Raw genomic sequence first — 27,500 nt, forward strand, 5'->3', positions numbered from 1 at the left:
TAGGATTTTAATAACAATTTTACTAAGCACAGTGTTTTCAAGAACTAGAAGTGGAAGAGACACACAGAAGCCACTGCCTGCTGAGGATGCCAACTTTATGCCGGCTCTCACTTCAGTGATAAGCAATAGCAGATTTCTAGGAATTGGGAAGAGGCTGAACCAATGTCCCATAAGAGCTCTGGAAACCAGTCACCTGGAACCCCATATGCCCCCTTTTGAAAAGCTTCAGAGGCAACCTAGGACTAGGAAACCCAGTGTTTCTGGCTTAAGGTTGGCTGCCTTGCCCACCACAGCCAGCTTCTTTGGCATTGGGGAAGGCTGGCCCTTTCTTAATCTAAGTGTACAAAACATGACACTTCAGACAGCTTCTGCAGACAACTAAACAGATAACAATATCAAAAGAAATATTTCCAAATTAACTTTCGGGGAGGGGGGGGATACAAGGACGGAGACCCTTCCCTCTTAGGGCTCCATATCCCCACAAAGGGTCAATTCTGTCCTCATAAAAAAGATTTACACCGCAGTTCTTCTGTCACCAGAGGTGGGAGATGCTGCCTCTTCATCGAGTCTGTCCTAGCCTTTGCCTCGATCCCAATGGTGAAAGGCATGGCTTACAGTCTTCCTAATCCAACAGGGTGGGAGTCTCTTTAATTTACACGGAGAAAACTTTATTTACAAAATCAGCATCTCAAAATAAAATGCTGGCCGGAGAAGTGAGGACAATGTTCAGTGGATGAACGCCACTTCTGGAATCTTCTGCTCAGCCTGTTGAAGGAAGAAAATGAATAAATAGTGAACCATCCTTCTTCAAGGATACAGACTGGACATGAGGCTCTCAACTGGACCTGGGATCTCTTCATCCATTCAATAACCTTCTTACCTTATGTCAGTGTGACGTACTATAGCATTATGTAGGTTATGACATCTGGCACAAATACACTTGTCCCTCCACATTCGCTAGGGACACAAGACCTCCTAGCGAATGGAATGGAAAAACCGCAAATAACAAAAACACTATGTTTTTACCTGAGAGGGCACCTCTCTAGGAATCTCTAGGTCCTCCAGTGCAACTCTGTGGTCAACATCCAACAGACACTGACCAGAGAACTGCACTGGAGGAGCTACAAATGCCTAGTAGAGTATTCTCTCTAGGAATCTCTAGGTCTTTCAGTGCAACTGTAGTTAAAGTTGACCATAGAGTTGCACTGGAGGACCTAGATATTTCTAGAGAGAACATAGATATTAATCAAATCCATGAATAATCAAACCCACAAATATCAAAGCCACAAATATGGAGGGATGAGGAGCTACAAATGGCTAGTAGAGTATTCTCTTTAGGAATCTAGATCATTCAGTGCAACTTTTAGTTAAAGTTGATCATAGGGTTGCACTGGAGGACCTAGATATTCCTAGAGAAAACATATTAATCAAATCCGTGAATAATCAAAGCTGCAAAAATGGAGGGATTAGTGTACTTGCAAAAGTATTTTTGTAACGCGTATGGCCTCCATCTGAGCTATCTTCCCAAGAGTACAGGTTTCCATTTTGTATGGTGTGTATCAGTTGTACATACATAAGAATTCCTTCTGCAGAAAGTTGTTCTGCATGTGTGAATGCTTAGAGGAATGTGATGATTACAAAGAAAGAAAAGGTAGAAGAAAAGAAAGAAAGGACAGAGTAAATACCCTGAAGTATAAGTCTCTGGGCAACAGTAAGCGCACACCATACTACTAGCAGAAAATAACAAAGACGTGGAACAACTAGAAAGAATTTATTTATAAATAAAGGTTAATAATAATAGTAATAAAGAAGAAAGCCAAGGAACAAAGTGCAAAGGCAGGTTTATAGCTGAACATTAAGAAAACAAAAATAGTTACCACTGATGATTTACATAACTTCAAGGCTGACATTGAGACAGTGAAAGATTTCCTATACCTAGGCTCAGTCATTAATGAAAATTGAGAATGCAGTCTAGAAATCTGAAGACTCGGAAAAGGCAGCTATGAAGGAAAGGTCCTGAAGTGTAAAGATATATCATTGAATACTAAAGCCAGGATCGTCCATGCCACTGTATTTCCAATTTCTATGAATGGCTGTGAAAGCTGGATAGTGAAGAAGGCTGATAAGAAAATCACCTCATTTTAGATGCAATATTGGAGGAGAGTCCTGGAGATACCCTGGACTGCCATAAGGAAAAATAAATGGGTGCTAGAGCTAACCAGGACTGGGCTCTCCCTGGCAGGAAAGCCAAAGTAACTGAGATTGTTGCACTCTGGATATATCATGAGAAGACCAGATTCACCAGAAAAAAGAATACTACTTGGCAAAATGGAAGACAATAGGAAAATAGGAAGAATGCATTGCAGATGGATAAACTCAGTCATTGAAGCCACAGGCCTGAGTTTGCAAGACCTGACCAGGGCTGACTTAGAGGTGCATCATTCAAAGAGTTGGCAAAAGTCGAAGTCAACTTGATGGCAGTTAACAACAACAAAGTGCACACAGGGTCTAACCAGACAAATTCCAAATCTCAGGGGTATAATGAATATCTGTATCTCCAAAATAAGATTTTCTAAAATACAAAATTGAAATGTTGCAATATATCCTAATGCATCCTAAGAGGATAACTACAGAACATGCCCATATCATATGACACATTGCCAACTTTTAGCTGAGGTGAACAATTTCTTTCTAAATAAGTGTAAAGATGCCTAATATATCTGAAGTATCCATTTTTGCTAAACCGAAGTTTTAAATCTAAATAAATTTCAGACACTAATGCGAGAGCAGTCCTCTGTTGGTTTACTTGTACCGGACGATCTAGCCCTACTAATATTAATTTTAGTACTTTCCAACAGATATTTACCAACTAGATGTATTCATTTGAGTTTCTCTTGAGGATGTGATTGATGCTTCCTGCACAGTAGGAGTGGCAGAAGCATTCAAAGCTGATGACCCAGATAGATACCAATTTTTGAAATCATAAATACAACCACAATACAACATTTAGTATTGTCTTGGGTTGTCAATAAGTAGATCACAATATTGGTAATGTCAGAAGCTTTTTAATGTGAATTCATTCCAATACAAAAGACTGTCTCACACTTTTCAGGATTATCCCATAGAGTTAATTTAGCATGATTACATGGGTCATTTAACATGAAATTCTATGCAAACCGTCCGTCCCTACAGCAGAAATTGCAGGAGGCACTACTCCTTTCTTCCCTAAATAAAAAGAACTTAAAGTAGTCCATCCAAAAGGACTTTCCAAAGTAAACTGATTTTAAGGTTACCCAAGGAGGAGTATCTGAATTAGGCCATAGCTGCAAATTATCTGAGTAAAAAAGATACACCTTATTATACAATTCCAAGTCTGAAATATTAAATCTGACAAAGACAGTGGCAGCTTTTTGACTGAGAAACAAGGAAGTGAGGCTCTCCATGTGAGTTTCCATTTCTATCATGGATAATGAGCCTTCTTCAATCTATCTCATTCCTCAAGTTTATTTTCAGAAAATCTTGTAATTATGAAAATTAGGAATGTTCCATTTCAAGTGGATGGATGCCTCAATTTCCTAAACCATGGCAAAATTCTAGACTTCTATCTAAATCATGCCTATTCGTGAAAATAGGGAACAATAGAAGGACAAAGCATTACAGGTCCCACCTCCTGTCTTAAAACAGGACCTGCTACACATCTCCTTCCCATACTAACCAACAACACTGTGAGGAATGCAAAAACAGCTTGCATTTTAGCAACCTGCTAGCAGATCCCACAACTCCAAATAACTCCCAACACATGCAAACACATTACAGAAAGAAGGCCAAGCATTTCAGACTTATTCATTTGTTTGCACTAGTAAACCATCACTTCTACCAGTTGTCACTGAACAGTATCAAGGAATATGCCCAAACCACATTGCACCAACAAAATCTGGTACAACTGCAGTGCTGGCCATTAACTAGTATGGATCATCATTTCCTCATAAGCCACATCCCCTCAAATCAAGGCCAAATATGAGCATGAAGATCTTAACTACTCTTCTTTGAGAGACAGTGTAACTGTATAAGAAGGTAGGCTGTGAATCTGTAGAAGGGCACTCACCTTGAGCTGGCCGTAGGCATGGGCCGCTTTAGCATAGTCCCAATCATTGTCCAAAAGGCACCTTGGCAGTTGGAGGAGAGAAACAGATCACAAAGCCATGAGTTATCTCCTTATTCTCAGTTTACAACCATTCTTTTCCCTCCCTGCCACACCAGGTTAAGTCCCCCCTCCTCCTCCAGGCTGACCCCTACTCACTTCTGAGACCACTCGAGGTTCATTCCAGACTGTAGCGAGAAATTTTGCAACATCTCCTGTTGTTCCGCTGTGAGTGTGGGTACAGGGCTGGAAGAAGGTGTGGGTGCTGGCATGACAAAAGCTTTGCGGATTTCCATGTTGGTGGCCTTACGAATGAAGAGCTGGTCATTCACAATGCACAGCCTGTGGGAGGAGGAAAGAGGTACTGAACGGGATGCAAACCCAAATGCTGTTCAGCTAGCCAACTTGAGGGGGGAAAGGTGATGATGTGATGGCCAGAATTATATGGCAGGAGACTGAGAAACATGAGTTAACATATCCCAGCTCTCCTGAAACTTTCTTTCCCTTGTAGCACTGCAGGATCCTCCTGTACATAAGAGAAGCGACAAAGAGACCAACTTCTGCTTTTCAAGGTCCTAAGTAGCCTAGAAGTGGATTACAGATATGTCCAAAAGTGCTTCAAACATTAACAACAACAGTGTTCTGGAAAATGGGTTCTAAAACCAGAGCAAAAATGAGATATTCTGGTAAGAGGTTCTTTGACCAACTGACCCTGTTCCTATATAAAGCCAACTAGACTGTACAGGAATTAGGGGACTTGAATTCCATTCCAGCCAGGATACGAACTTATCTTAGTCTTGATGGTCTTTATTCCCTAAACTTTGTGTGCCCCAACAATCAGGTAAAAGTTAAAGCAACCTGTCATTTTCCTCCTTATAGACTCAAGTGTCTAATTGGATGGTGCCTTTTCTGCAGACACTGAAAAGCTGAGACCCACTTAGTTGAGCCTTTTTTGTTTTGCAAAAATCCAAGCCACTAGTAAACTAAGATCCAAACTGCACCTATTCCTGCAATAGATGTGAAACATAACTCAGAGGAACCAATGACTAGGGCCAAACACCAGACCTGAGTTCTTTCAATAGATTTCCCCAGCTCCTGAAAACATGGCAGGTGCCATCTCCTATTGCGATAAATATTACACTGTTTCTGCAATTCGCAATACCTGTCCTTTTACAGACACATGTGTCATGCGATCCCAGGACTGGTCTAAAGTTCATTCCCTTACCCATTGTGGCCAACAGGCACAGTGATGAATACGCGGGTGAAGGCTCGCACCGAGTCCCGACACTTGCTGTCCACTGTAAAATTTAAAAAGAGCAGAACTTTATGAACATGCACTAGATAGCCAGCACTGCAGGATCTGGCACAAAGGGGATATTGAGAGCATACTCACCGTCCTTGAAAATCCCATTCAGTGTGAAACAAAGCAGTGTGTTCTGAAATTGACAAAAGACACCAAGGTTTTCAAACTACTGAGGCCTATGGAAGTAACTCTCACAGATGTTAAATGAATCTGTCATCAAAATATGTAACCTGCAGTTTACCATGATAAGAATGATTTACAACTGGTTCAATTGAAACGGGTTTGGTTTAAAAGACTAAAACAACATTAGCAGTATAAAAGATATGGAAAGGAAGAAATTCTGCAAAAGCTTACTGGAATAAAATTATGTCCACAGCTTATCTGAAAGTGAGCTGCATAAGGGGGATATATATTGGTTATTACAGAACTCAATTTTTCTCATTACAGAATTCCAAGAGTTTCAGGGCACATAGTTTGACTCACTGGAAGAGGGCAACTAGGGAGGCTTCAAACTACCAACCTGCAAGGGATGCCAACCCCCCTCCCCAATACCCAGATATGTTACACTTGTCCCTCCACATTCGCTTGGGTTAGGGGCACAGGACCCCCATGAAAATGAAAAAACTGCAATAAATAAACGGTACTTTTTTAACATGAGAGAACACCTCTCTAGGAATTTCTAGGTCCTCCAGCAAAATTCTGTAGTCAACATCTGCCAGAATTTGACCACAGAATCATGTTACAAATACCTAGAGAAGTGTTTTCTCTAGGAATCCTTAGGTCCCCCAGTGAAACTCTATGGTCAACTGCCAGCAAAATTTCTCTGGAAGACCTAGAGATTGCTAGAGAGAACATAATAATGAAATATGCAAACAACCAAATCCACAAAAGTCAAAGCTGCAAATGTGGAGGGCTGAGTGTAATCATGGATTCTGCTTTCCTCTGATGGGGGTATGTAACTGGCTAGTTCCTTCTTCTCACTCACCGTTTGTGCACAGACATCCACCACAAAGGAATTAATATCATGTTGAGTCTTGGGAAGCTCACTGAGGAAAGCCACAACACTCAGCTTTGTGTGCTTGAGAAGCCGGAAGCGCATGTCTGGGGGGTAAAGAGTAGACAGCACAGAAGGTCACTGTTTATTTCCAAAGCAGCCCAAGGCAGAGATACACTAAGATCTTTGGAAGGGAGCACTTCCTCCATGAAGGAGATGTCCTCCAAAAGCAATTGAAGACTGTGTGGTTAGGAAACAGATCTCCATAACTATGCAAGGCACAGAGGAGGGGGAAAAACTTGCCAAAGCCCCAAGATAGGCTTTTACAAGTTTTATTTTCTGGCTAATCATTAGAGTGGATTAGAACGGCTGAGATGAGGGACCTGGTCTTCCTTCATGTGGTGCTCCATCTTCCTCTCCTTTTAACACTCTCCTTATTAGAAGACCAGAATCCCAGTGTGATTTTGGTTGTTATCAGTTTTTTGTCTTGAAGCGGTCAAGATTAGAAAATAATCAACTTGTGTGTTGGGGAAAATGTAGTAGTAAAATGAATAGTAAAGTGTTTATTTTTGTTTTGTAAGGCTTGTTTCTACTGGGTTCTATATTTACCCTGAAGTGGTGCTTTTGTTTCTTTTTTTAACAATTATTGTTTAGATATAACAACAACAACAACACTTTATTACCATCTGGAGACCCAGAGAGTTCAGATTCACAACATACAAAAGAAATTAGGAATATAAGGATTATTTCAAACGTTTTCCCCAATACAGAAGTTGATTGTTTTCTAATCCTGACCACCTCAAGACAAAAAACTGGCCACAACCAAAGTCACACTGGGATTCGGATCTTCTAATAAGAATCTGACATAATAGTGGGCCAATTGTCAGGGTAGGCTTGCTATTAATGGATTAATCATATGTTGCTGAACCTACTTGTGAAATTCACAAGACTAAAGTATGTACTTTGTAGATTCTACTTCCTGGTTACTGCAAGGACATAACTTTGTAGTATAAGGGACATTAGGAAATCCAGCATTTCACATGAAAAAAGCATTAAATTTGGCTTTAGTAAAAGTCTACGATTAATTAACAGCCAAGTTCTTAAAATACTCGGCTAGATGAAACGGCAAATTGATTCCATATAATCTAGGGTCAGTTTCTGTTTCCCTCATTTAGCAAGGAATTATAATGAAAATATAGAAATGAATGTTTTCCAGACTCTGTGAAGAGAGCCACTTACTCCTTCCACTTCAAATCTTTGTTGACATAAAAAGCTTTCTCATTCTTCAGACCTTTTCACAACTTGGAACACAAAGAACTGTGAGGAATTGTAAATGAAGGAATCAAAACAGCTTTTTGTGAACCTGCCTATTGTCCCAAATCCTTTCAAGAGTATATCTCTCTTCCTTGATCTGAGCAGAGCCCAGCCATGAAGCATAATCCCTCAATCAAAAAGAACTACTTGAAAATTCTGCATGTTGGTGGTCAAGGATGATACAAACAGCAGTCTGCACTTCCTAAGACTCTGCTGCTATGCACCCATCTGCTTCCTCATCCCAACTATTTTGCAGTTAGATGCTATTGCTTACGTGGATCCTTCAGTTTCTTCACATTTCTGCTGCTTTTGAAGTAGTCAGCCAAAGTGCTCCTGCAAGCAAAAACAAACCAAAAATCCTGAGCATCCCACTTAGAACACTTCCCAGGCGTTTTTTTCTTTTTAATATCATGACATACCTACAAGAATGGGTTAACCTTTGCTGCCCAAGCAAGACGAGAGACCAAGTGATTGATCCCCCCCCCCCACTGAATCCCTAGCTCCATTGTTCAGTTCGATAGAAAAGCCAGGGAAAGAACAAAAAATGGAAAGAAAGTGCCAGAAAAAGAAAAAGCTTGCCACCATGATGGGAGAGACGTCTCCTTCTCTTTGGCAAGAATGGACCTTCACAGTAAGTTCCCAATGTACCATTCTCTGGTAATGAGGAGGAGCCATCCAAGAATGGGACATACCGGGGTTTCTATATGTGTTGGGAGACACATGATGGCAAGGAAGAGCACAGACGGCTCTGGTGGATGCAGCTTCAGCAATAGGGGAAACAGAAGCGCTTGTCCCTAATACAATAACCTCTGCAGCATTACTGGCACACAGCTGTGAAGAAGGCAGGCACAACAACAAAGCAGATGAATGGATGTGCCTCTTTATGGCTCCTGGAGGAGGCAGTAAGAGGGCTCTGACATCCCTCATAACATGGACATGCTTACCCTAGTGGTAGAATTCAAAGATATAGCTGTATTAGTCTGCAGAATCAGTACATAGAGAGATCTTGTAGCACCTTTGAGACTAACTGAAAGAAAGAAATTGGCAGCATGAGCTTTCATAGACTTCAGTCTGCTTTCTCAGATGCATTTGGTGGAATGGAAGCCAGATACACCAAATGCGTCTGAGGAAGGAGACTGAAGTCTATGAAAGCTCATGCTGCCACTCTCTTTTCCGTTAGTCTCAAAGGTGCTACAAGATCTCTCTATAGACTGCTTAGTTACTGACTGGGACTAGAAGAGGGGTATTGGGTTTTCCTGATGCCCCAGAAACCTTCTCATTCTCTATAAATAACAAAAGGAAGCAAAGAAAAAGACAGTTTAAGGAGTGACAAAGGAACATGGCTTAAGCCTTTCTAAAGGAAGGGAGGGGGAAAACACATTTGAAGAGAAAGAAAGGAAAGAACTGAAAGGCTTTTTGTAGGGTGTGGGGCTGGTAGCAACAAAGAAATACAAAGGGAAAGAAAGAAAACATGAAGAAATAGGCAGGAAACAGCAGAGAGCCTGTTTTGGGGAAAGCAAGGCAAAAGAACTGCACAGAGGAGCTAAGGATCAAAGGGAAAAGACTTAAGTTACATCTTGTATCCTTTGCCTTCCCTGGGTGGCCTTCTCTGCCAGTAGGGAATGGAGGTCTACATATCCGTTTGCTCTAAACTATTTAGTTATGTTTACAAAACCATTACCCCATACCATACCAAACCTAGAGTCTATTATGTAAGCCATACATAGTGCTAATGCTCAGAACAAGGAAGACAAAAGCAGCAACATACCTGCAAGGGTTTGCTATAGGAATACTCAAGGAGCAACATGCTCCATCATGATAGGCATCCAACAGCCCTTGCCGGTCCCCAGAGTCGTAGATGGTGTAATATCTGTAGGGGGAAACACAGACTTCATTTGTAAAAATTCATCCAATAAATAAAAGATGGAAGGAGGTATATTTGCTTTAAACTTAGTTCTAAGTGATGTGGTATACCTATCAAATATCTAGGCTATATTACTTCAGAGAAAAAGCAGGAGAATCCACTAAACTACGCTGTTGCTGTGGGCCTTCATTTCCAACCTATGGTTTTCTTGGCAAATTTCTTCAGCAGGGGTTTGCCATTGCCACCCTGAGGCTGAGAGAGTGTGACTTGCCCTAGGTCACCCAGTGGGTTTCTATGGCCGAGCTGGAATTTGAACCCTGCTATCCAGAGTGATAGTACAACGCTCAAGCCACAACACCACACTGGCTCCTACATTAAACACCTCCATATGACAAAAAGCTCCTTCACATAGAAAGGTAGCATGTGCTCTTCCTTGCCAACATTATTTTTTTATATTTGGGGATTTTCTCCCTTCTCTCTGTACTGAGGGGCATGGTATGCCATCCCTACTTTCATTCTGTAGTGGTATAGCCAAACACAGACTCACTTACAATGAGATTATGCCAAAAAGTGTGAAGTAGGCCACCACTGCAACCGAAGTAGGATGGGGCAAACAGCCAAACAGTCACTCAGGAAGAAGGAAAAAAGATGGAGCTCACCCTCCTGTGTGAATCTAGTCCTTCAGACTGTCAACCTGAAGACAGTATATTTTACAAATACAAAATACCTAGTTAATGCAAAAACATGATTTAACAGCTGTATACTTACTGTTGCAGAAACTGTACAATTAGCACTTTCAAGCCCTCAGAGCAAAAATAACTGCCCTGAGTAGGAGAATAAAAAAGAGAAGCCAGTTAACCTGGTCCACACCTCAACCTTCCAAACATTTCCCAAGTCTTCCCATACTGTTGCTCTTCAATGAACCCAGACCATGCAAAGTTACTAAGGCCAAAACTCAGAAGGTGCTAGCCTTCTCACTTTGATAGCAACACCTGCCCTTTCTCCCTTCCACCTTTGTTTCTGTACCTTGCTTGGAGGGAGGGTGGTTGGTGTTTCAACATCAAAAGTGATAGGAGGAGGGAGTTCATGACCGTCCTATGAAAGGAGAAGCAGACTTGTAATATATCCGCAATGTCAAATGCACAGCAGTGAGTTCATGACCAAACTTCCCACTTGACATTTCTACAGCTCAACTCACCAGTCTCAGTAGTTTTGGAAACCGTTCTCGGATGGCACTGTCAGAAAGGGAAAAGAAGTGAAACAGTTTTGTGTCCCAAGGAGACCTCCTGCCCCTGTACATGGCCAGCCTGCCTGCCTGCCTTGGTGGCCTATCGTTTGGTCTCCATTACTATCTTAACTCAATCCCATATTACTAGGCACTTGTACCTTCCTCCAATCCAACAGCCTCCCCTCTGGACCTTAAAATCGGGATACTGGTAATGGACTGGAGTGAGAAGCTCATTCAACCGCTCTCAAGAATAAGAGGGTTTATTACCCTGCAAGCCCATAGATTAGCCATTATAACATCTCACTGCCTGGATTCTACAGCAGCCAACTCCCAAATGGGACATCTTTTAAAAAGAAGGAGAGTTCTGCAATAAGCAGGTACTGTTCATCTCCCTTAATTAGGCTTTCTAAGTAAAAAATTTAAAAAGCATCACATAAGGCTAAGAAAGTGGTGGCACTACTGACCAGGATCTTTAAATGAAAGCCCCATTAAAAGGCTGTCAAATTGTATGCTTCTTTGAAAGCCTAAGAAATTCACACGCAAGCATTTTAAACAAGTGTGAATTGGCTTTGTACAGCAGAGCATTAGGCTTGGCTTTTGGGGGCTTTATTTTATATAGTTGATATTGAGATTAACGTCTACAATCCATACTGAATATCAGCCTGATGCAAGCTGATATTCTTTCCTCTATGTACTGGAATCGGACAGAGAAATATTACATCACGTTTCCAGTCAGTTCTGAATATAAGATGTATAGATCAGTTACATTATTAAAGTCCTGCTCCTTGTTGTAGAACAAAAATAACACTGATAGTCTGCTCCACCATTTAGCATCTGACAGACTACAGTTTTGGACCAGAGCAGAAAATATTAGTTAAGTAAAATAATCGGTCTAAATCTTGTCATCTCCCATTGTAGTTTTACACATGCTCATAAGCATGAGATGCAGATGTGCCAAAAAGCCACACTGCTGAAGGGTTCCTTCTACACTTACCTGAGCTTATACTCACCCACATGGCTCATTTATAGAAGTGCTCCACAGTGGCCAGAGGCCAGGGGAAGGGGAAGGAAAGTAGGGGGAATGGACAAGAACTCCCACTAGTCATGGAGATGGCGGAGCCAACTTCCTGGTGCCCAACTTAAAACAGCTTTGGGAGGGTTCCTGTATCAAGGCCCAAATCTAATTAATGAATGTGGAAGACAGTTGGGGTGAGAAGCAAAGGACACCAGAAACTGAAGGGAAATGAAGACAAAAGGCCAGGAAACCCCTCACACTGATTGTACAGCCTCATCCATCCTCAGTGTCACCCCTCTCACACCCACCCTAAGGAGATACAAGTGCCTTGTCCATGCCTAAAAGACCTCAGACTTATAACCTGACATATAACCTGCATGCAACAAGTTTATTCCTTTCTATCTGCTTCTGCTCAAGCTCAGAGGTAGCACAATCTTTGCTTCTGCTCATCAAGAAATAAATGTCTCCTCTCTGGAAACATAACTAAGGCTGTTCAAATGTACCCTGCTGACAAACAACCATATAAATGAGGTACTTTTGCCTTGTCTGCCATCTTCCCCGGAAGCAGGTGGAAGGGCTTGTCTGGCCACTGTGTGACTGTGCCTGTCTTAGGTTGTTCCTCTCACAAGGAATCTTACCCGTCATTGGCTAACCAGCCATCTGTAAGGCCAAAGGCATCATCCACAGGTACCTCAGGATTTCGCAGGTTGAGTTGAATTCCAAAATATATGCTTTCTGTGCCTCTGAGCAATATGTTACCTTCTGGTATGGCATGAGAGCACTCTCAGTACAAATGAGAAAGGTAAGGCCACATCAAGTTGGCAGAGCAAGGCAAACTTGAACAGGATGAGTGGTGGTGTGTAAAAGGGGAACTGAAGAGGATGGAAAAGGCTGTACATCCAGAGGTCCCTAGAGCCTGAAGGCAGAGAGCAGAGGGTGAAATGAAAGAGAGGACAAGAAATAGCAGGGGAAGAGGAAGAAACAGCAAGATTTTATGAGAGGAACAGCAGAGCAGACTGGGAAGCAGGATGGTAGTATATAGGAGATCACTTGAAAAAAAGAACCAAAAAAATAGCTAACAACTTGATAATGCTAATGCTAATATTTGGGGAAGTGAAACTGTGGTCACAAGTATCACAAATCAGAATCAGGGATGCAGAGCGTATTTTGGGCAAGCTCAAAGAAAAGTTGCCATGGCAAAGGCAGATGGCAACAAATCAATCAACCAGGCACAACTATGTAGGGGATTGTCTCCTGACAAGTAGCTGGAACATCTTCATTGTGTCTCGCTGTCCTCTGAGTAAGATGGGACCAAACTTAGGATAGAATGTGTCAGTCCAGTCAGTTAAGGCAGTCTTGAACTGCACCTCACCTGATGTAGGTGGACTGGTCCCGGAAGTTATCACACAGTGGGTTGCTGTCCAGCCACAGTTCTTCAAGCTTCAAGCCTTTCAACCTGTCAAGCTCACGTTCTGACTTCAACTGAATGGAATAAGAGAGAGGGACAGAGACTTGAGTAAAAGAGTGGTCATTTTTCAAAAGAGAGGATCAATCTGAACTGGTGAACATAACAGGGCTCACTTGGTTGCCAGATAAATTGAGGATCTTCAGGTTGGGAGCCTTCATGGGCAGGTCAGCCATATCATCCAGCCGATAGAGCTTGTTCTCACTCAGGTTCAAAGAAAGGAGCTATAAAGGTGAGGAAAACAGAGACAAGGCAGGGAATAGAAGGAAGGAAAAAAATCTGTTATCTCACCATCATCGCCACTAGAAAAACGAGACTCAAGAAAGCTTACAATTAAAATGCACTTTAAAAGCACAGATCAAAATTAAATTGGAATTAAATCATGAAGAACATTTATAAACAATTGAAAACATACAGATAAAAATGATTTTAAAAACCAGTCTGAAAAAAACTCCAGTACTACACTCGATCCTCCACATTTGCGGGGGTTAGGGGCGCAAAACCCCTGTAAATGTGGGAACAACCACAAATAACCCCCCCCCCAAATTGGGAAGCCACTTAAAGGGAGGGAGGGTGAAGGAAGAGGAGCAGGTGTGCACACTCCTCTTTTCCTCCCCAGTCCTCCAGTCCCTTTAACTGGTTCCCCTTCTCTTTCCCAAGCAGATGGTTGCCTGCCTTGCCCAGGCGCCCATCCACCTTGGAAAAGGGAGGGCAGATGGATCCATCCCCTCTTTCCCAGGAGGACCGGGAAAGCAGTGGGGTTGGCACACATACCCTTCCCAGCTTGTCTGTCCTGAGATCTGCCCTCCCAGGGGAAAACTGAAACATTCCAGCATGTCTCAAGGAGAAAACATAAGAGCTATAATGCTGGATCAAACCCAAAGCCATTCTCTGTTTCAAGATTCTGTTTCAATAATGCCCAACCATGTAAGATCATCAATTTTAGAAACTACTGTATATACTCATGTATAAGTCTAGAAATTTAGGTCAAAAAATGATCCAAAAAACTCGAGTGGCCTTATCCACGGGTCAATGTGAGTACTGTACTTTTAACTCTTACTGAAAGACAAGAATGTAATCTGTACTGGAAATACTAATCACCTCTATTCTCTCATCCACCCAGCCTGTAGTGTGAACACAAACAGTTATGCCTGCTGGAATTTTGTAAGTTCTTCGGCATTGTTTTCCTTTGCTTCCTCCTTTACATAATTTGTTAGATTTCCCTAAGTTTTACCCTCGACTTATTCATTGGTCACATCAATTCTGAATAGGCCTATATTCTTTAAATGGGAACTTTTTAGCTTGACATTTGAGAAGACTAGCAACCCCAAAGCATTAGGTGGAATGTAAAGAAGGAAGGAAGGAAAACAGCTGACCTCAGGGATGTTCTCTTGAATGATCTCCAGCACAGCTACCATGCAGGATCGGCGACTCAACACCATGTCAATGTTTTGTGCTACTAGATCTGAAGAACAAAAAAGTAGTATTAATTTTACTTCTTCCTAGCCATATGCCCCCAGAAACCCATCACAGACAAGATGGTGTCTTCAACAGGAGTCTAGGACAAGATCTTTGCCCTAAGAAAAGTAAATTCTGAGTCAAGGGAGGGATTATTCTGTTTTCTCTACCCTTAGGTGTTCACTCTAAAGTCAGAGGATGGGAACTTCAGTGGCTCCACAGGAAATTCTGGGCCCCTGGATCCCACTGCAAGCTGTACTTCAAGGCGCACAGCAATGAAATGTTGTGGGGAAACTACTTCCAACTTCCAAAATCAAATTTTCTTGCTAGAATAAGGCACTTGAGGAGCCTTTATTTTACTGTCAAGTTACCAAAATTTCATGCTACTAACCCTAGAGGCCACAAAACCATGGGGCTAATAGACTGTGTTTTGCTTACCCATTCTAAATGAAGGATAACACCAATCTTAATTCTAGTTTTCTAGAAAAGCATCCCCAGCAATGAAAAAAAAAGAAAACAGGTATCATGATTCACCTGAATCTGCATGAATATTCTTCAAATCCAAAGCCTGCTGGGAACCATCATATCTTTTACTCATGCAAAGCTGCAAGCAGAAAGAAAACGTCAAATAATGAAACAGAAGCTAAAGCAGGAAAACGCTCTTCCTTTCTCAACACAAATGAAAGACCGAGTCTCACTTCATCCTTGTTGAAAAATCAACTCTTACCCCTCTTTTCATTTAGACCAACCGAAGATTTTACATTGCATGACTATACATATTCTGAGTTCTATAGCTCAGGCTTCCCCATTTGCTCTTCTATATATTGAATGCATGTTCATAAACACTGTGTGTATGTAAGCAACCAGACCATGGGACCTGTGGAAACAGTAGGGTCAGTGGTCATATAAAAACTCCCCCTTTTCTATCTCTTCCTTTCTCTTTCCTTTGTCTTCAGCTTTAAGATGATTCGTTAGTTTTAAGTTCACTGGAGATCTTTTTACCTAACCTTTTCATTAGTTAATTAGGAGGTAGGTGCTTCAAGCATATGTGCATTCTAAAAGCAATTAGTAAAGTTCTTTAGTTTGTAACCTAAAGCTGCCTTTTTGTTTTTTACTTCAGTCCCTTGCAGCCAGAGAGGTATGAAAGAATGAGGCAGGTTACTTCTTCCAAACTCTGCTGAGGGAGGCTGTCAGATTCAGTCCACTTATTTTTCCCCAAAGGGATCTATTTCTTTTCCTCACAATCCTGGAGGCTCAAGTGACATTAGTGGTTTACAGTGCTTTTTATCAACTTTGGCTGTTATGCTAGTTGTGGGTGCACTTGGACAGGAATGCTTTACATTCTGTGATCCATACATTGGCAACCTCAAGGCTATTGCATGTATTTTATGTAGGTCTGCCCTTAGAGTGCTATGGAAACTGCAGCTGGTCCAGAATGCTTCAGATTCAAAGTGGAAAACTTCCATGTATCCAAACTATTCCTAGTCACTAAAACCACAGTTATTTGAGCAGTCCCCATTTAGTCCTACCAACCACTATGTTTTGGACCTCATAAATAATGTATATTTATTTGTATGTTATGTACATATTATCTTGCCCCAATACATCTGTCTTTGAAATTTTTGAATTCAAACAGTTTATACATATTTGCAAATACATAAATCAACACAGGAAGAATTCATAAACTGACAAAAGTGAAGATCTTCCTTATACTGTAGTTCAGGACCCTTTAGCTCCATTTGTAAAAACACTTCAGTCAATTCGATTTGTAATTTCCTCCCCAGAATAAATTATACTTTAATATATCAAACAAGATACTTTTATGCCAAATATAATGTGTTATATTCCTGAAAGTAAGAAAATAACTTCCAGTCTGTAAAGGATGCTAACGTTGCATTTTTTAAGTCCCCCCCCCCCCTCATATTACTGTAAATTCTGGAAATCTTAAAATTTTTCATTTTCTCCATCTCTCAACTACATTTCATGAACACATTATTGCCTCCACCCCACCAGACTTTTCCCCTGTGAACCTTTCCATTGCCCCCCAGCATCAGAATCCTCTTAGATTCTGGGTCAACCTTCCTCTAATCTGTTTTGATCAGTAATTTTGCTATCAAGCGGTCCAGATTGCTGGCAGTTTTGAAAGTGTGAATGAAAAACAAAACAAAACAGAATTAATGAATATTGAGAATTTGGGGGGGGGGGAGGACGACCCCCACCAAAACAACAAAGCTGATGGAGGAGAGAAGAGCACATAAATACACAAGACCCAAATACAGAATACCCAAACTCTTTGAAACTCTTTAAGACAGGCTCACAGAAAGCACTTAATACATCCCAATTTAGGAACATAAGGCTGACTAGCAAATGGAATGATAAAAGCAGAGCTCCAACACATTGTACTCACCTTCAGTTGCTCATTTTCCTCTGGTTTTAGATCACGATAGACACTCGCGGGCGGAGGGCACGGGTTCACGATTAGCACCACCTGAAACAATGGACAACATGAGGCTGTGGTGACAAGATGTTGCAGGTTAAGCCAGCAAAGGGAACTCTGCCCAAGACAAGGATGCCAATCTTGCTACAGGACAAGGAAAGGGTAATAATGGGTCAAATCTGAAACTGTCCACTAACATTCCACTGTTCTGAACCTGCTTTCTCTAACCCAGTGGCTCCCAACAACTGGTCCTCTAGATTTTCGAGACTTCAACTCCCAGAATTCCTAAACAATGAGAATACTGACTGGGACTTCTGGGAATTGAAGTCCAAAACATCTGGAGGCCCAAAGGTTGAGAACCATTGCTTTAACTCTTCCTTACTGTTCTCACCACCCTGCCCTTCAGGGCAAATGACAAACAAACCTTGTAGCCATCTGGTGCAACAATCCTCCTTGATGCCTGTTTGAGGGCATTGGCCACAGCAGCTTCGTCCACGTAAAACAGTACTCGATTACTGGCATAGTGAAACTGTGAAGGGAAACAAACTGATTAGTGTGAAATAGCTTTAAAAAAACAGAGGAGGAACCTAACTTTAAAAGCTATGGAGCCCTAGCATATGTTGCTTGAATTATTTGATGTGGGTTGGAGAAAGAGAACAACTTTCCACCAGCCATGACTGCCACAACAATGTTAGTTAAAGGGGACGCCATAAAAGATAGAACTTCTGTCCCCATCAGCATGTTCTAACCCTCTTAGAGCATTCTCCTCAGAACATCACTGGCAAAATACTGACTGAAGAAGAGAGAGGTAGAGAATGCTATATATCGTCTCCTCTTGCCAATTGGTGCATGGCTGGCTTCCACAGCTGACCAGTTTTGTTGGATGACAACTCCCATCACCCTCATGCTGAACAGGGATGATTGGAGGTATAGTTCAATATATCCAAAGGGCCTATCACAGTTTGCAAAATGCTGGTGTAGAAATCTAGACACATCAAACACAGTGGCTTCGGGGGGGGGGGGGGGGGGTCTGGAAAAAAAAGGAAAAAACTGGAAAGAACATGCTCATGCTTCACCTTACCTCTACTGGGCTGAAGGGGATGGTGCACAAGTTCTGAATGGCATTTATCAACCAGGCCTTCTCATATTTCCTTCCATAGGGAATCTGAAAAACGATGACAGAGGAGACAGTTAACTCCAGCACATCTAAATCAGTAATAATAAGGTTTTAAAGAAAATTAGTTTATAACTGAGTTCATCAGCCACTTAGATTTTTTTTAATACATGAAAGGGAAGAATTTTTCTCCTACACTAGAAGGGTTGAACCTTAAACCTGGAACATTCAAGGGGGTCGTGAGATCCACCACCTATATCCTCAATCCCTAACCTCTCAGATTTATTATATCTAACAGAGGGAGACAAGTGGGTAAAGTGAAAAATGGGAATACTGTATCATGACAAGGCCACATTGTTTCACTGAGCCCAAAAGAGGCAGTGGAAAGCTCCTTGTTTAAAAAGTCCTACCACCATGCAGACAGACTATTGTCCAGGGAGCACATAATTCCTCAGTACAGATACACTGGTGCCTGGTTTGTTTCTGCATCCAAATCAAAGGTGCTATCAATTACCTGTAAAACCCGTAATGGCTTGGAGGGGTCAGGTTACCCAAAGGAAAGGGTTTTCCTGTTTCAGCCTGCCCTAGTGATCAGTAAATTCCAGAGAGGTATTCCTCAGTCAGCCAAAACTCATGTCACATCAGGCAAAAACACAGGGAAGGAAGTTTTCAAGTGTTGCATTTAAACTGTGGCATTGTCTTCTCTATGGAGACCTACATAGCCTTTTCTTCCAATACACTTTTGCTGTCAGGTGATGATTTTTAAAAAATTTAGACAGCACTTAAAGTAGGACTCAACTTAATGTATTTTAATTCTAGCTCTTGGTTCAGAGTTTATATGTTCTTATTTTTTATTGTACTGTCTTTGATTTTTTGAAAATGCACTTTATTGGATTGTTATCACTATCCCTCCCTACTTCCGCTTTCATCTCCTTTCCATATATGACTCACCGTAATCTTATACCAGGACTGCTTGTTGGCGGTATTCCTGGGAACATTCCGGTCGGGAATATTCAGATTCCGTCTCACTGTGAGATTAACATTGCTTAGACTTCCCCGATCTGGTCGGTTTGGACGCTGTCCATAAGGAGTGCTAAAGAATAGGAAAATGGTATAAAGCATACACAACGTATTTAATTCCAATATGCAAACCCCAAGATTCTGCTCAATGAATAGGCTTGCAGATTAACATGTTATTCGACTTCACAGGGTAGCTGTCTGGACAACGAAGTAGTATTAACTGCTTTGACAACAGTGCAAGTGGAAGAAAACTGGAAGGAGAGGCCACAAGAAGTAATCTGTCAGCAAAGCTTTAGGCCATATGATTCCCTGCCTTTGTCTGGGCCTCATTCCCACTACCTTTTAAACCGGATCGCAATTCGGTTTGAATTGGTTCAAATGACCTGGTTCCCACCTAAATTGAATTGCTAAACCAATTCAGTGAGAGGGGCCACGCGCTAGACACATTTAACTTGCATCTTTTTGACGCTGTTTTCCACATCTTTTTGGATAAATTGATTCTGTGCAAATGTGAATCAGATGCTGATCGGAATCGATTTAAATTTGCCCTTCGGCCAGCTGGAGCGGGTCCATTTTTAACTGATTCATTCGTGAATATGAACCACAAGTGGGTTATTTTATAGGGGGGGAAATGCAATTGGGGCAAATGTAGTGGAAACCACGCTCTGCTGTCAGACTGATCCATTGATTCAGATTGCAAACCACTTTTTTGTAAATGAGAATGAGGTGATGGATGTAACTCAAACTGTGTGGATTCCTCCTTGCAGCAATCAAAGAATGCTGCACAGAGAGTACAGTGATAATTATCCACTCAAACTTTCCTAATAATATAGATCAATTAGCATTCTACTCCTTTTTCCAAATTGTGAATAATGAATTCCTATTGTCTTTTTTCAACTTCATCAATTTTTCATCCAGTTAAGTATTATATGAGCAAGTAAGTCAGATAGCTCTAGTTTTTCATTTTGGAAAATGCAAAACACACACACACTCTCTCTCCTGTCACAGCTGAAAACCTGAACCTGGTTAGGCAAGCAAGGCTCACTACAACCCCACCTTATTCTTACTATTATATGGAAGAACTTATAAAGTAACATTAAATACCGATTTAGTGACATCATGAAGCATAGCATTAAAAATAGGGTTCAACACCACGTCTTCAGGTGGATCAACATGTGACCATATTGCCTCTTTGTTGCTGTGTGTCTTCAAGTCGACTGAATAGGCAAGATTCATTCAGAGGAGCTTTAACATGGCCTTCTCCTTAGACTGAGAAATTGTGGCCCCAGATTACCCAGTGGGTTTCTATGGCTGAGTGAGGATTTGTACTTTGTTTTCCTGGATTCTTGGTCCAACACTCAACACACCATGAGCGTATTCATTTATTTGCCCCCTCTCTTTAAACAAATGACAAACTAAAAGACTGTTGACTTACCTTACCTGGAAGAATTGCAGAAACCTCTTTTGAGGTTAGAAGACTTGTGAAAAATTGCAAACACAGATAGCTTACTCATAAAAAATGTCACAGATTTTTTTCCTTTTCTTTACAGACTGGGACAATTGTTTTTTTTAAAACCCACTCTTTTTTAAAATTATCTTCAACAAGAAAATAATGAATTTTTCTTTCCTAGTGTTGGTAGCAGTTTGTCTAAACCTGATTTTTAGTTTCACTTTTGATGGCTTAATAGTCTAGCCTGTCATCTTTCTACAAGCAGATTTTTGTAAAAACGTGTTTTGAGAAGGAAAAAACCCACTGTATATTTTGCATGGCAGTCTGAAAGGTACATTTTAACCTCTTTCGCCTTTTTTTACTGGGATCTAGCCACCTGGACAGCAATAAGCAGAAGAGGTACATGAGGGTTGAAATGGCACCAGAACAGCTCAGATGGGATTGTACAGTATAATGTAATATTCCTCAAAAGGACATTGTATGGGTAGACAATCGCTTTCCTTGATGCTAAGAGGGAAAGCGCTGTGTACATTTACAGCACTAAAGAAATAAACTATAATAATAATAATAATAATTAAAAAAAAAAAGAGGGATGGCACATGATCATCATTTGTGCTTCCTAAGCCATTTCCATTTCCAGCTGCTCCAAACAGCCGGATTCAATGGAAGAAAAACGTGGAAAGGGGTAAAAAACGGCTCACAAACTGTCATACAGAATTCATATAGGAATGTGTCTTCTGAAGTAGGCCAGGCCCAACCTACACATTGCAAGATTTGTCAAGTGTGAGTTCACTCTGGAACATGGACTACCCAAATCTTCAAGCATCCCTAATAATCTGACAAGGATGCACAATAATTTTGAGTTTTACATGAAAATGACAGTCAGGTACAGAAAAGGAAAAGCGACACACCCCAAACTTTATTTATATTTAGTGTGTTTTTTGGCATCTCCTCTTGAAATATGTTACTTTGACACACACACACAAAAAGGAAACTGGGGGTGAGTAGCAGTAACCTGCCGTCAGGCTGAACCACATCTACTTATTGCCAACAGAACATTTTACTCACTAGCGGGATCGCAGCACATCATGTGCATCGCTCATGAGAACATCTCCATCCTCTTCCTCCAGCCAGTTGTGAGGACCAGGACCTGCACTGCTCCAATTCCGCTGATGGTGGTTCGTTTCACTGTACATTTTTCCTCGGAAGGGCCCCCGGCCTTTTCTCCTCCGTCCAGGGAAGCCTCTGTTGCCACCGCCGCCACCTCCTCCACCTCCTCCTCCACCCACACGATCATCATGTTCTACACAAGGATGACAAACTAAACCATCAGGAGGCAGTCACCAGGCAGGTCACTTATGTAAAAGATCGTAGACAAAGCAACCAAACAAACAACCACACCTGACACATCCAGTTTCAGAGATAATGAGCCTCTGTATGTCAATTGCTAGAGAACATGAACAGGCGGATGCTGTTGCTTTCAGGCCCTGCTTCCCAGAGGCACCTGGTAAACCATAACTGAATATTGGACTAGGGTCCAAAACACACAGCGGATAGCATATATCATTCAGTTTCAAACTGCTTTAACTGCCCTGGCTCAGTGCTAGGGAATCCTGGGAACTGTAGTTTATTGTGGCACCAGAGGTCTCTGACAGAGAGGGCTGTTTTGCAAAGCTTCTCAGAATTCCTAGCACTGAGCCAGGGCAGTTAAAGCAGTTTCAAACTGGGTTATTTCTGCAGTGTAATTTGGACAAGATTTGCCTTTGCTTTGATTCATCAGGGCTCCTCCAAGTGACCAAAAGAGACTGAAGAATTTTCTCTGCAACAACATTCTGACATGACTCTTTCTCTTAAAATGTTCAACTGGACACCATTATAAATTCTCCTTTTGGCCCTTTCAAACTAGACATATTTAGCATTTGATTCCACTTTAATGGACATTACTATGGAATCCTGGGGATTGCAGATTGTGGAGGCCCTATAATTCTCTACCTAAGAACCACAAACACCCCTTGGATACACCAACAACTGCAACATTCCACAGAATGTCCTAACAGTCAGAGGATACCTTGGCTTTTTAAAATTTCATTCGCTAATCCGTTTGCCAAACAAGAATTTGAATCTCGAATTCAATTTGGCACAATGGCCGAACCCAAACTGCAACCGTCAAAACAAGAAGCCAATGGTATTTTTGTAGAGACATCATCAGCAGATTGACCGCTAACTGTTGCTGCTATCATTCAAGTCATTCCGGACTTATGGTGACCCTAAGATTTATGATGACCCTATCATGGGATTTTCTTAGCAAGTTTCTTCAAAGGAGATGCGCCACTGCCTTGCCGTTAGGCTGAGAGAATGCACCTTGCCCAAGGTCACCCAGTGGGCTTAATGGCCAAACTGGGAACTGAAACCTGGTCTCCAGAGTTGTATTCCAGTGTTCTAATCGCTACGCTATGTTGTGTGTCTTCAAGTCATTTCCGACATATGGCTACCCGATGTCTAGATGTGAGAGATGAAAAAAGCAGTGAAGAAAGCAGATAAGAAGAAAATCAAAATATTTTGAGATGTGGTGCTGGAGAAGAGTGCTGAGGATACTATGGACTGCCAAAAAGACAGAGAAATTGGTCCTTGAATGGATCAAGCCTAAACTCTGTCTAGAAGCCAAGGTGACTGTCATACTTCAGCCACACCATGAGAAGGCACAATTCATTAGAAAAGACAATAATGCTTAATTCCTCAATCAGAAAGAGTAACAATGGCCCCATATAGAAAGGCCAAAATAAAGCTGCTTCGGGTCACTTTGGAGGTATGCTGTTTAAATTGTGCATGCATGCATCCTAAGAGTCCAGAAGCTGCGCCAAAGCTGTGCTCTGGTCCTTAGGACTAAAGTGTGGCTTTGGCGTGGCTTCCAGCCTCTTAGGATGCATGCATCATTTAAACAGCATACCTCCAAAGTGACCCAAAGCAGCTTTATTTTGGCCTGTCTGTATGAGGCCCATGAGATGTGCAGAGAAACAGTAGTGAGGTAAATATTAATTTGTATGCAGAAAGAAGGGATTAGGATGTCCTTTTACTAGTAAATGCAAGTACACTTGTTGCGGATTTTATTAATACATTCTCTCTAGGAATATCTAGGTCCTCCAACACAACTCTATGGTCAACTTTAACCAAAAGTCGCACTGAATGACCTAGAGATTCCTAGACAGGTGTTCTCTCAGGTTAAAACATATGTTTTTGTTATTTGCGGTTTTTCCAAATTCACAAGGGTCCTGTACCCCAAATCCCAGCGAATGTGGAGGGATGAGTGTCCTGTATGATGAAGGTATTTAAGTGTGTAGGTTTGTAAGTTTGCTTGTTTATGTAAGATGTAAGGAATTAAATAAAACCTACATACAAGACAAAAAAGAAGAAAAGACAATGATGCTGGGGAAGGCGGAGGGCAGTAGACAAAGAGGAAGAATGAGGTTGATTCAAAGGTGGTGAACAACAACAAATTATGGGGCTTTCTTGGCAAGATTTGTTCAGAGGAGGTTTGCCATTGCCTTCCCCTGAGGCTGAGAGAATGTGATTTGCCCACAGTTCAAAAAGGATGTTGAGAAACTGGAGTGTGTCCAAAGGAAGGTGACCAAAATGGTGAAGGGTCTGGAAACCATGCCTTATGAAGAGAGAATTAGGGAGCTGGGGATGTTTACCCTGGAGAAGAGGAGGTTAAGAGGTAATATGATAGCCTTATTTAAGAATTTGAAGGGGTGTCATATTGAGGATGGAGCAAGCTTGTTTTCTGCTGCTCTGGAGAACAGGGCATGGAGCAATGGATGGAAGCTACAGGAAAAGATTCCACCTCAACATTAGAAGGAACTTCATACTCCTTCCTCAGAGTGTAGTGGAGTCTCCTTCCTTAGAGGTCTTTAAAGAGAGGCTGGATGGCCATCTGTTGGGGATGCATTGTGAGTTCCTGCATGGCAGAATTGGGTTGGACTGGATGGTCCTAGAGATCTCTTCCAGCTCTATGATTCTGTGAGAGCAACTGAAATGGTGGAAGGTTTGGAAATCATGAAGCCCTATGAGGAGAGGCTTAGGGAGATATATATGTTTAGCCTGGAGAAGAGAAGGTTAAAAGGTGACCTGATAGCAAAGTGACTGAACGTCCTCCTTTTCCAGGACCTGACCTACCTTTCAACCTTCTTATTGTGGTTTTAATGTTTGTAATTTTACATTGTTTTTACTATGTGAAGCTCTAATTGTTAAACTATAACAGGTTTTGGGATGCAGGCCCAGCTCCATCTGGCCTGGCCTAGATTAAGAAGCAGAGCCCTCCCTCCAATCCATCTGCCTTGGTCCAGGCCTCAGAGGGAGGGAAGAACTGCTGGACCTGATCCCTTCCCCACCACCATTCCCTTCTCCTTTTGTGTCTGTCATTTTAGATTGTAAGCCTGAAGGCAGGGAACCGTCTAATTAAAAATAATAATATAAATACCGTAAATAAATAAATAAATAAATAATACACAAAAGAAACAAAACCTTCTGTCCAGGAGGAATTCCAAAACATCCTCCATTTCAACCCTAAGAAGCATGAATTCATATTTCTGTGAGGGTTTCTTCACAGAAATCAGTGCTCCTTAAACTGTGACCTTTAAAGGGATTTTGGACTTCAGCTCCCAGAATCCCAGACCACTGGCCAACACGGCTGAGGCTTCTGGGAGCCGATGTCCAAAGTCTCTTAAAGGGCACAGTTTGGGGACCATTGTTTACATTTTGGGGGTGCCATGTCCTCCTTTGCAGGAAGAAAACCTCCTTGTTTAGGGCCAAAAAGCAGAGGGAAAGAAGGACATAACCATAAGAAAGCCCAAAAAAAGCTCACATAAATATAAATGCATGCTCCTTAGGCTCAATATAAGACATGAGCTAAAGAAAGCTAAAAAGGCTCATACACATATAAATCCATGCTTCTTAGTCAAAGCGGAGGGCATTTGGGAATTCCATCTGGACCGAAAGGTTGGAACGGAGGACATCTGGCTGACCCTGCAAGGCAGCCCTGTTTCGACATTTAAAAGGATGTCCTCTAGAGCAATGGCTCCCAACCTTTGGTCCTCTAGAGATTTTTTTGAGACTTCAACTCCCAGAATCCCTGAACAATGAGCCTACTGACTGGGGGGCTTCTGGGAATTGAAGTCCCAAAAACACGTGGAGGACACCCAAAGGTTGAGAACCAGTGCTAGTGAACCATTGGGCAAGTATCTTCCGATGATTCTCTATGGGCGAGTGTTCCCCAGTAGTTCTCTATTAACAAGTATGGCTTCCCTATGGGCAAGGACTGTCATTGGTTTTAGTCCATCTCTTGCCCTGGTCATCGTTTGAGGCTGAGAGAGTGTGACTTTGGCCATGGCTTTGTAGTTCTTGGGGACTCAATCCCAAGTTCCTTTGAGACTCAGTTGTGAGGGTTTTTTGGCAAGGTTTTCTTGGGAAATACTAAAACCAATGACAGTACTTGCCCATAGGGAAACCATACTTGCCCATAGAGAATCATTGGGGAATATCTGCCCATAGGGAAACATTGGGGCATAGTTGCCCATAGAAAACAATACAGTAGTGGAATATTTGCCCATAGGGAAGCATTGGGGAATACAAGCTTATAGGGATACATTGGGGAATATTTGCCCATAGAGAACAATAGGTGAATATCTGCCCATAGGGAAACATTGGGGAAGGCCTGCCCATAAGTGGTAGTCCACCTATGGCCCTCTACTGACCGGGGGAACAATGAGGCTATTGACGGAGGGCTTCTGGGAACTGAAGTCCCAAAAACCATCTGGGGGAGGCCCAAAGGCTGGGGACCCTGCTCTAGAGGGAGCTGCGGCGCCTCAACAACTACATGTCCCAGAATCCTCTGGCACGGAGCCGTGGCCCTCAAGGCGGTGCCCAAGTGGGTTAGTGTTCCTAGTGCGGGCGCCAATCCCGGCCTCCTCCTCCTCCTCCCCTCCCCCATGGCTGCCAGTCCCCTCCCGCTTGGTCTCCGCGAGGCCGCCGCCGCCTCCTCCTCCTCCTCCTCCTCCGTCCCTCACCGCTGTAGCCTCCTTTCCCTCCTCCGTCCGCCATCGAGGGAGACGACCTCCTCACGAGTTCCTCCGCTCGACGCTTCTCCTTTCGGAACGAACAGTCGGAGCTAGAGACACAAACGTCGAGCGCCCACCACCCTCACGACGAAGACGCACTGCGCATGCTCCAAACTCCGACGCGCTGACGTCAGCGACGCCCCGGAAGTGTGACGCGTTACGTATGCGCCCCTCTGAGCTGCTTCCCGACTTGCGCGACGGCGCATGCGCGCGCTGTTTAACTCTACAGTAAAGCGGTGGTCTCCAAAACGGTGCCCTTTAAGAGAATTTTGGACTTCAGCTCCCAGAGGCCTCAGCCATGTTAGCCAATGGACTGGAATTCTGGGAGCTGGAGTCCAATATCCTCTAATATAATATAATGTAGTGGTCCCCAAACGGTGCCCTTTAAGAGACCTTTGGACTTCAGCTCCCAGAAACCTCAACCATGTTGGCCAGTGGTGTGGGATTCTGGGAGCTGGGATCCAAAAGCCCTTAAAGAGCGCCGTTTGGCGACCATTATATTATATTAGTGAACTGAACCTGTTGTCGTGTGCTTTCCAACGTGTTTCTGACTTAATGGTGACCTTAAGGCAAACATATTGTGG

General features: G+C 42.3%; 1 protein-coding gene across 1 annotated transcript; it reads right to left on the reverse strand.

Annotated features, from left to right (window-relative positions):
• NXF1 (nuclear RNA export factor 1) lies at positions 1-27,039 on the reverse strand. The gene is made up of 21 exons (XM_042440716.1): positions 26,866-27,039; positions 21,872-22,106; positions 19,285-19,426; positions 18,301-18,384; positions 17,644-17,748; positions 17,190-17,270; positions 15,317-15,386; positions 14,701-14,789; positions 13,441-13,548; positions 13,232-13,341; positions 10,815-10,851; positions 10,643-10,711; positions 10,385-10,440; positions 9,521-9,622; positions 8,027-8,085; positions 6,430-6,545; positions 5,535-5,577; positions 5,367-5,439; positions 4,301-4,483; positions 4,106-4,166; positions 1-765 (listed from the first exon to the last, which is right to left on the reverse strand). The coding sequence occupies exons 1-21, from the start codon at positions 26,897-26,899 to the stop codon at positions 727-729; spliced, it is 1,896 nt and encodes a 631-aa protein (XP_042296650.1). The 5' UTR covers positions 26,900-27,039; the 3' UTR covers positions 1-726.
• Positions 27,040-27,500: the final 461 nt, after the last annotated feature.

Source organism: Sceloporus undulatus, chromosome 9, assembly GCF_019175285.1.
Source record: "Sceloporus undulatus isolate JIND9_A2432 ecotype Alabama chromosome 9, SceUnd_v1.1, whole genome shotgun sequence".
NCBI lineage: Eukaryota > Metazoa > Chordata > Lepidosauria > Squamata > Phrynosomatidae > Sceloporus > Sceloporus undulatus.

Bases quoted from the DNA above. Each gene is read 5' to 3' on its own strand.
- NXF1 (XM_042440716.1), bottom strand. From the start codon at position 26,899: ATGGCGGACGGAGGAGGGAAAGGAGGCTACAGCG. The intron at 19,427-21,871 runs GTGAGTAAAATG...CCTATTCTTTAG, and splicing joins GATGTGCTGCGATCCCGCTA to CACTCCTTATGGACAGCGTC. The intron at 8,086-9,520 runs GTATGTTGCTGC...TTTTGCTTGCAG, and splicing joins CCTATAGCAAACCCTTGCAG to GAGCACTTTGGCTGACTACT.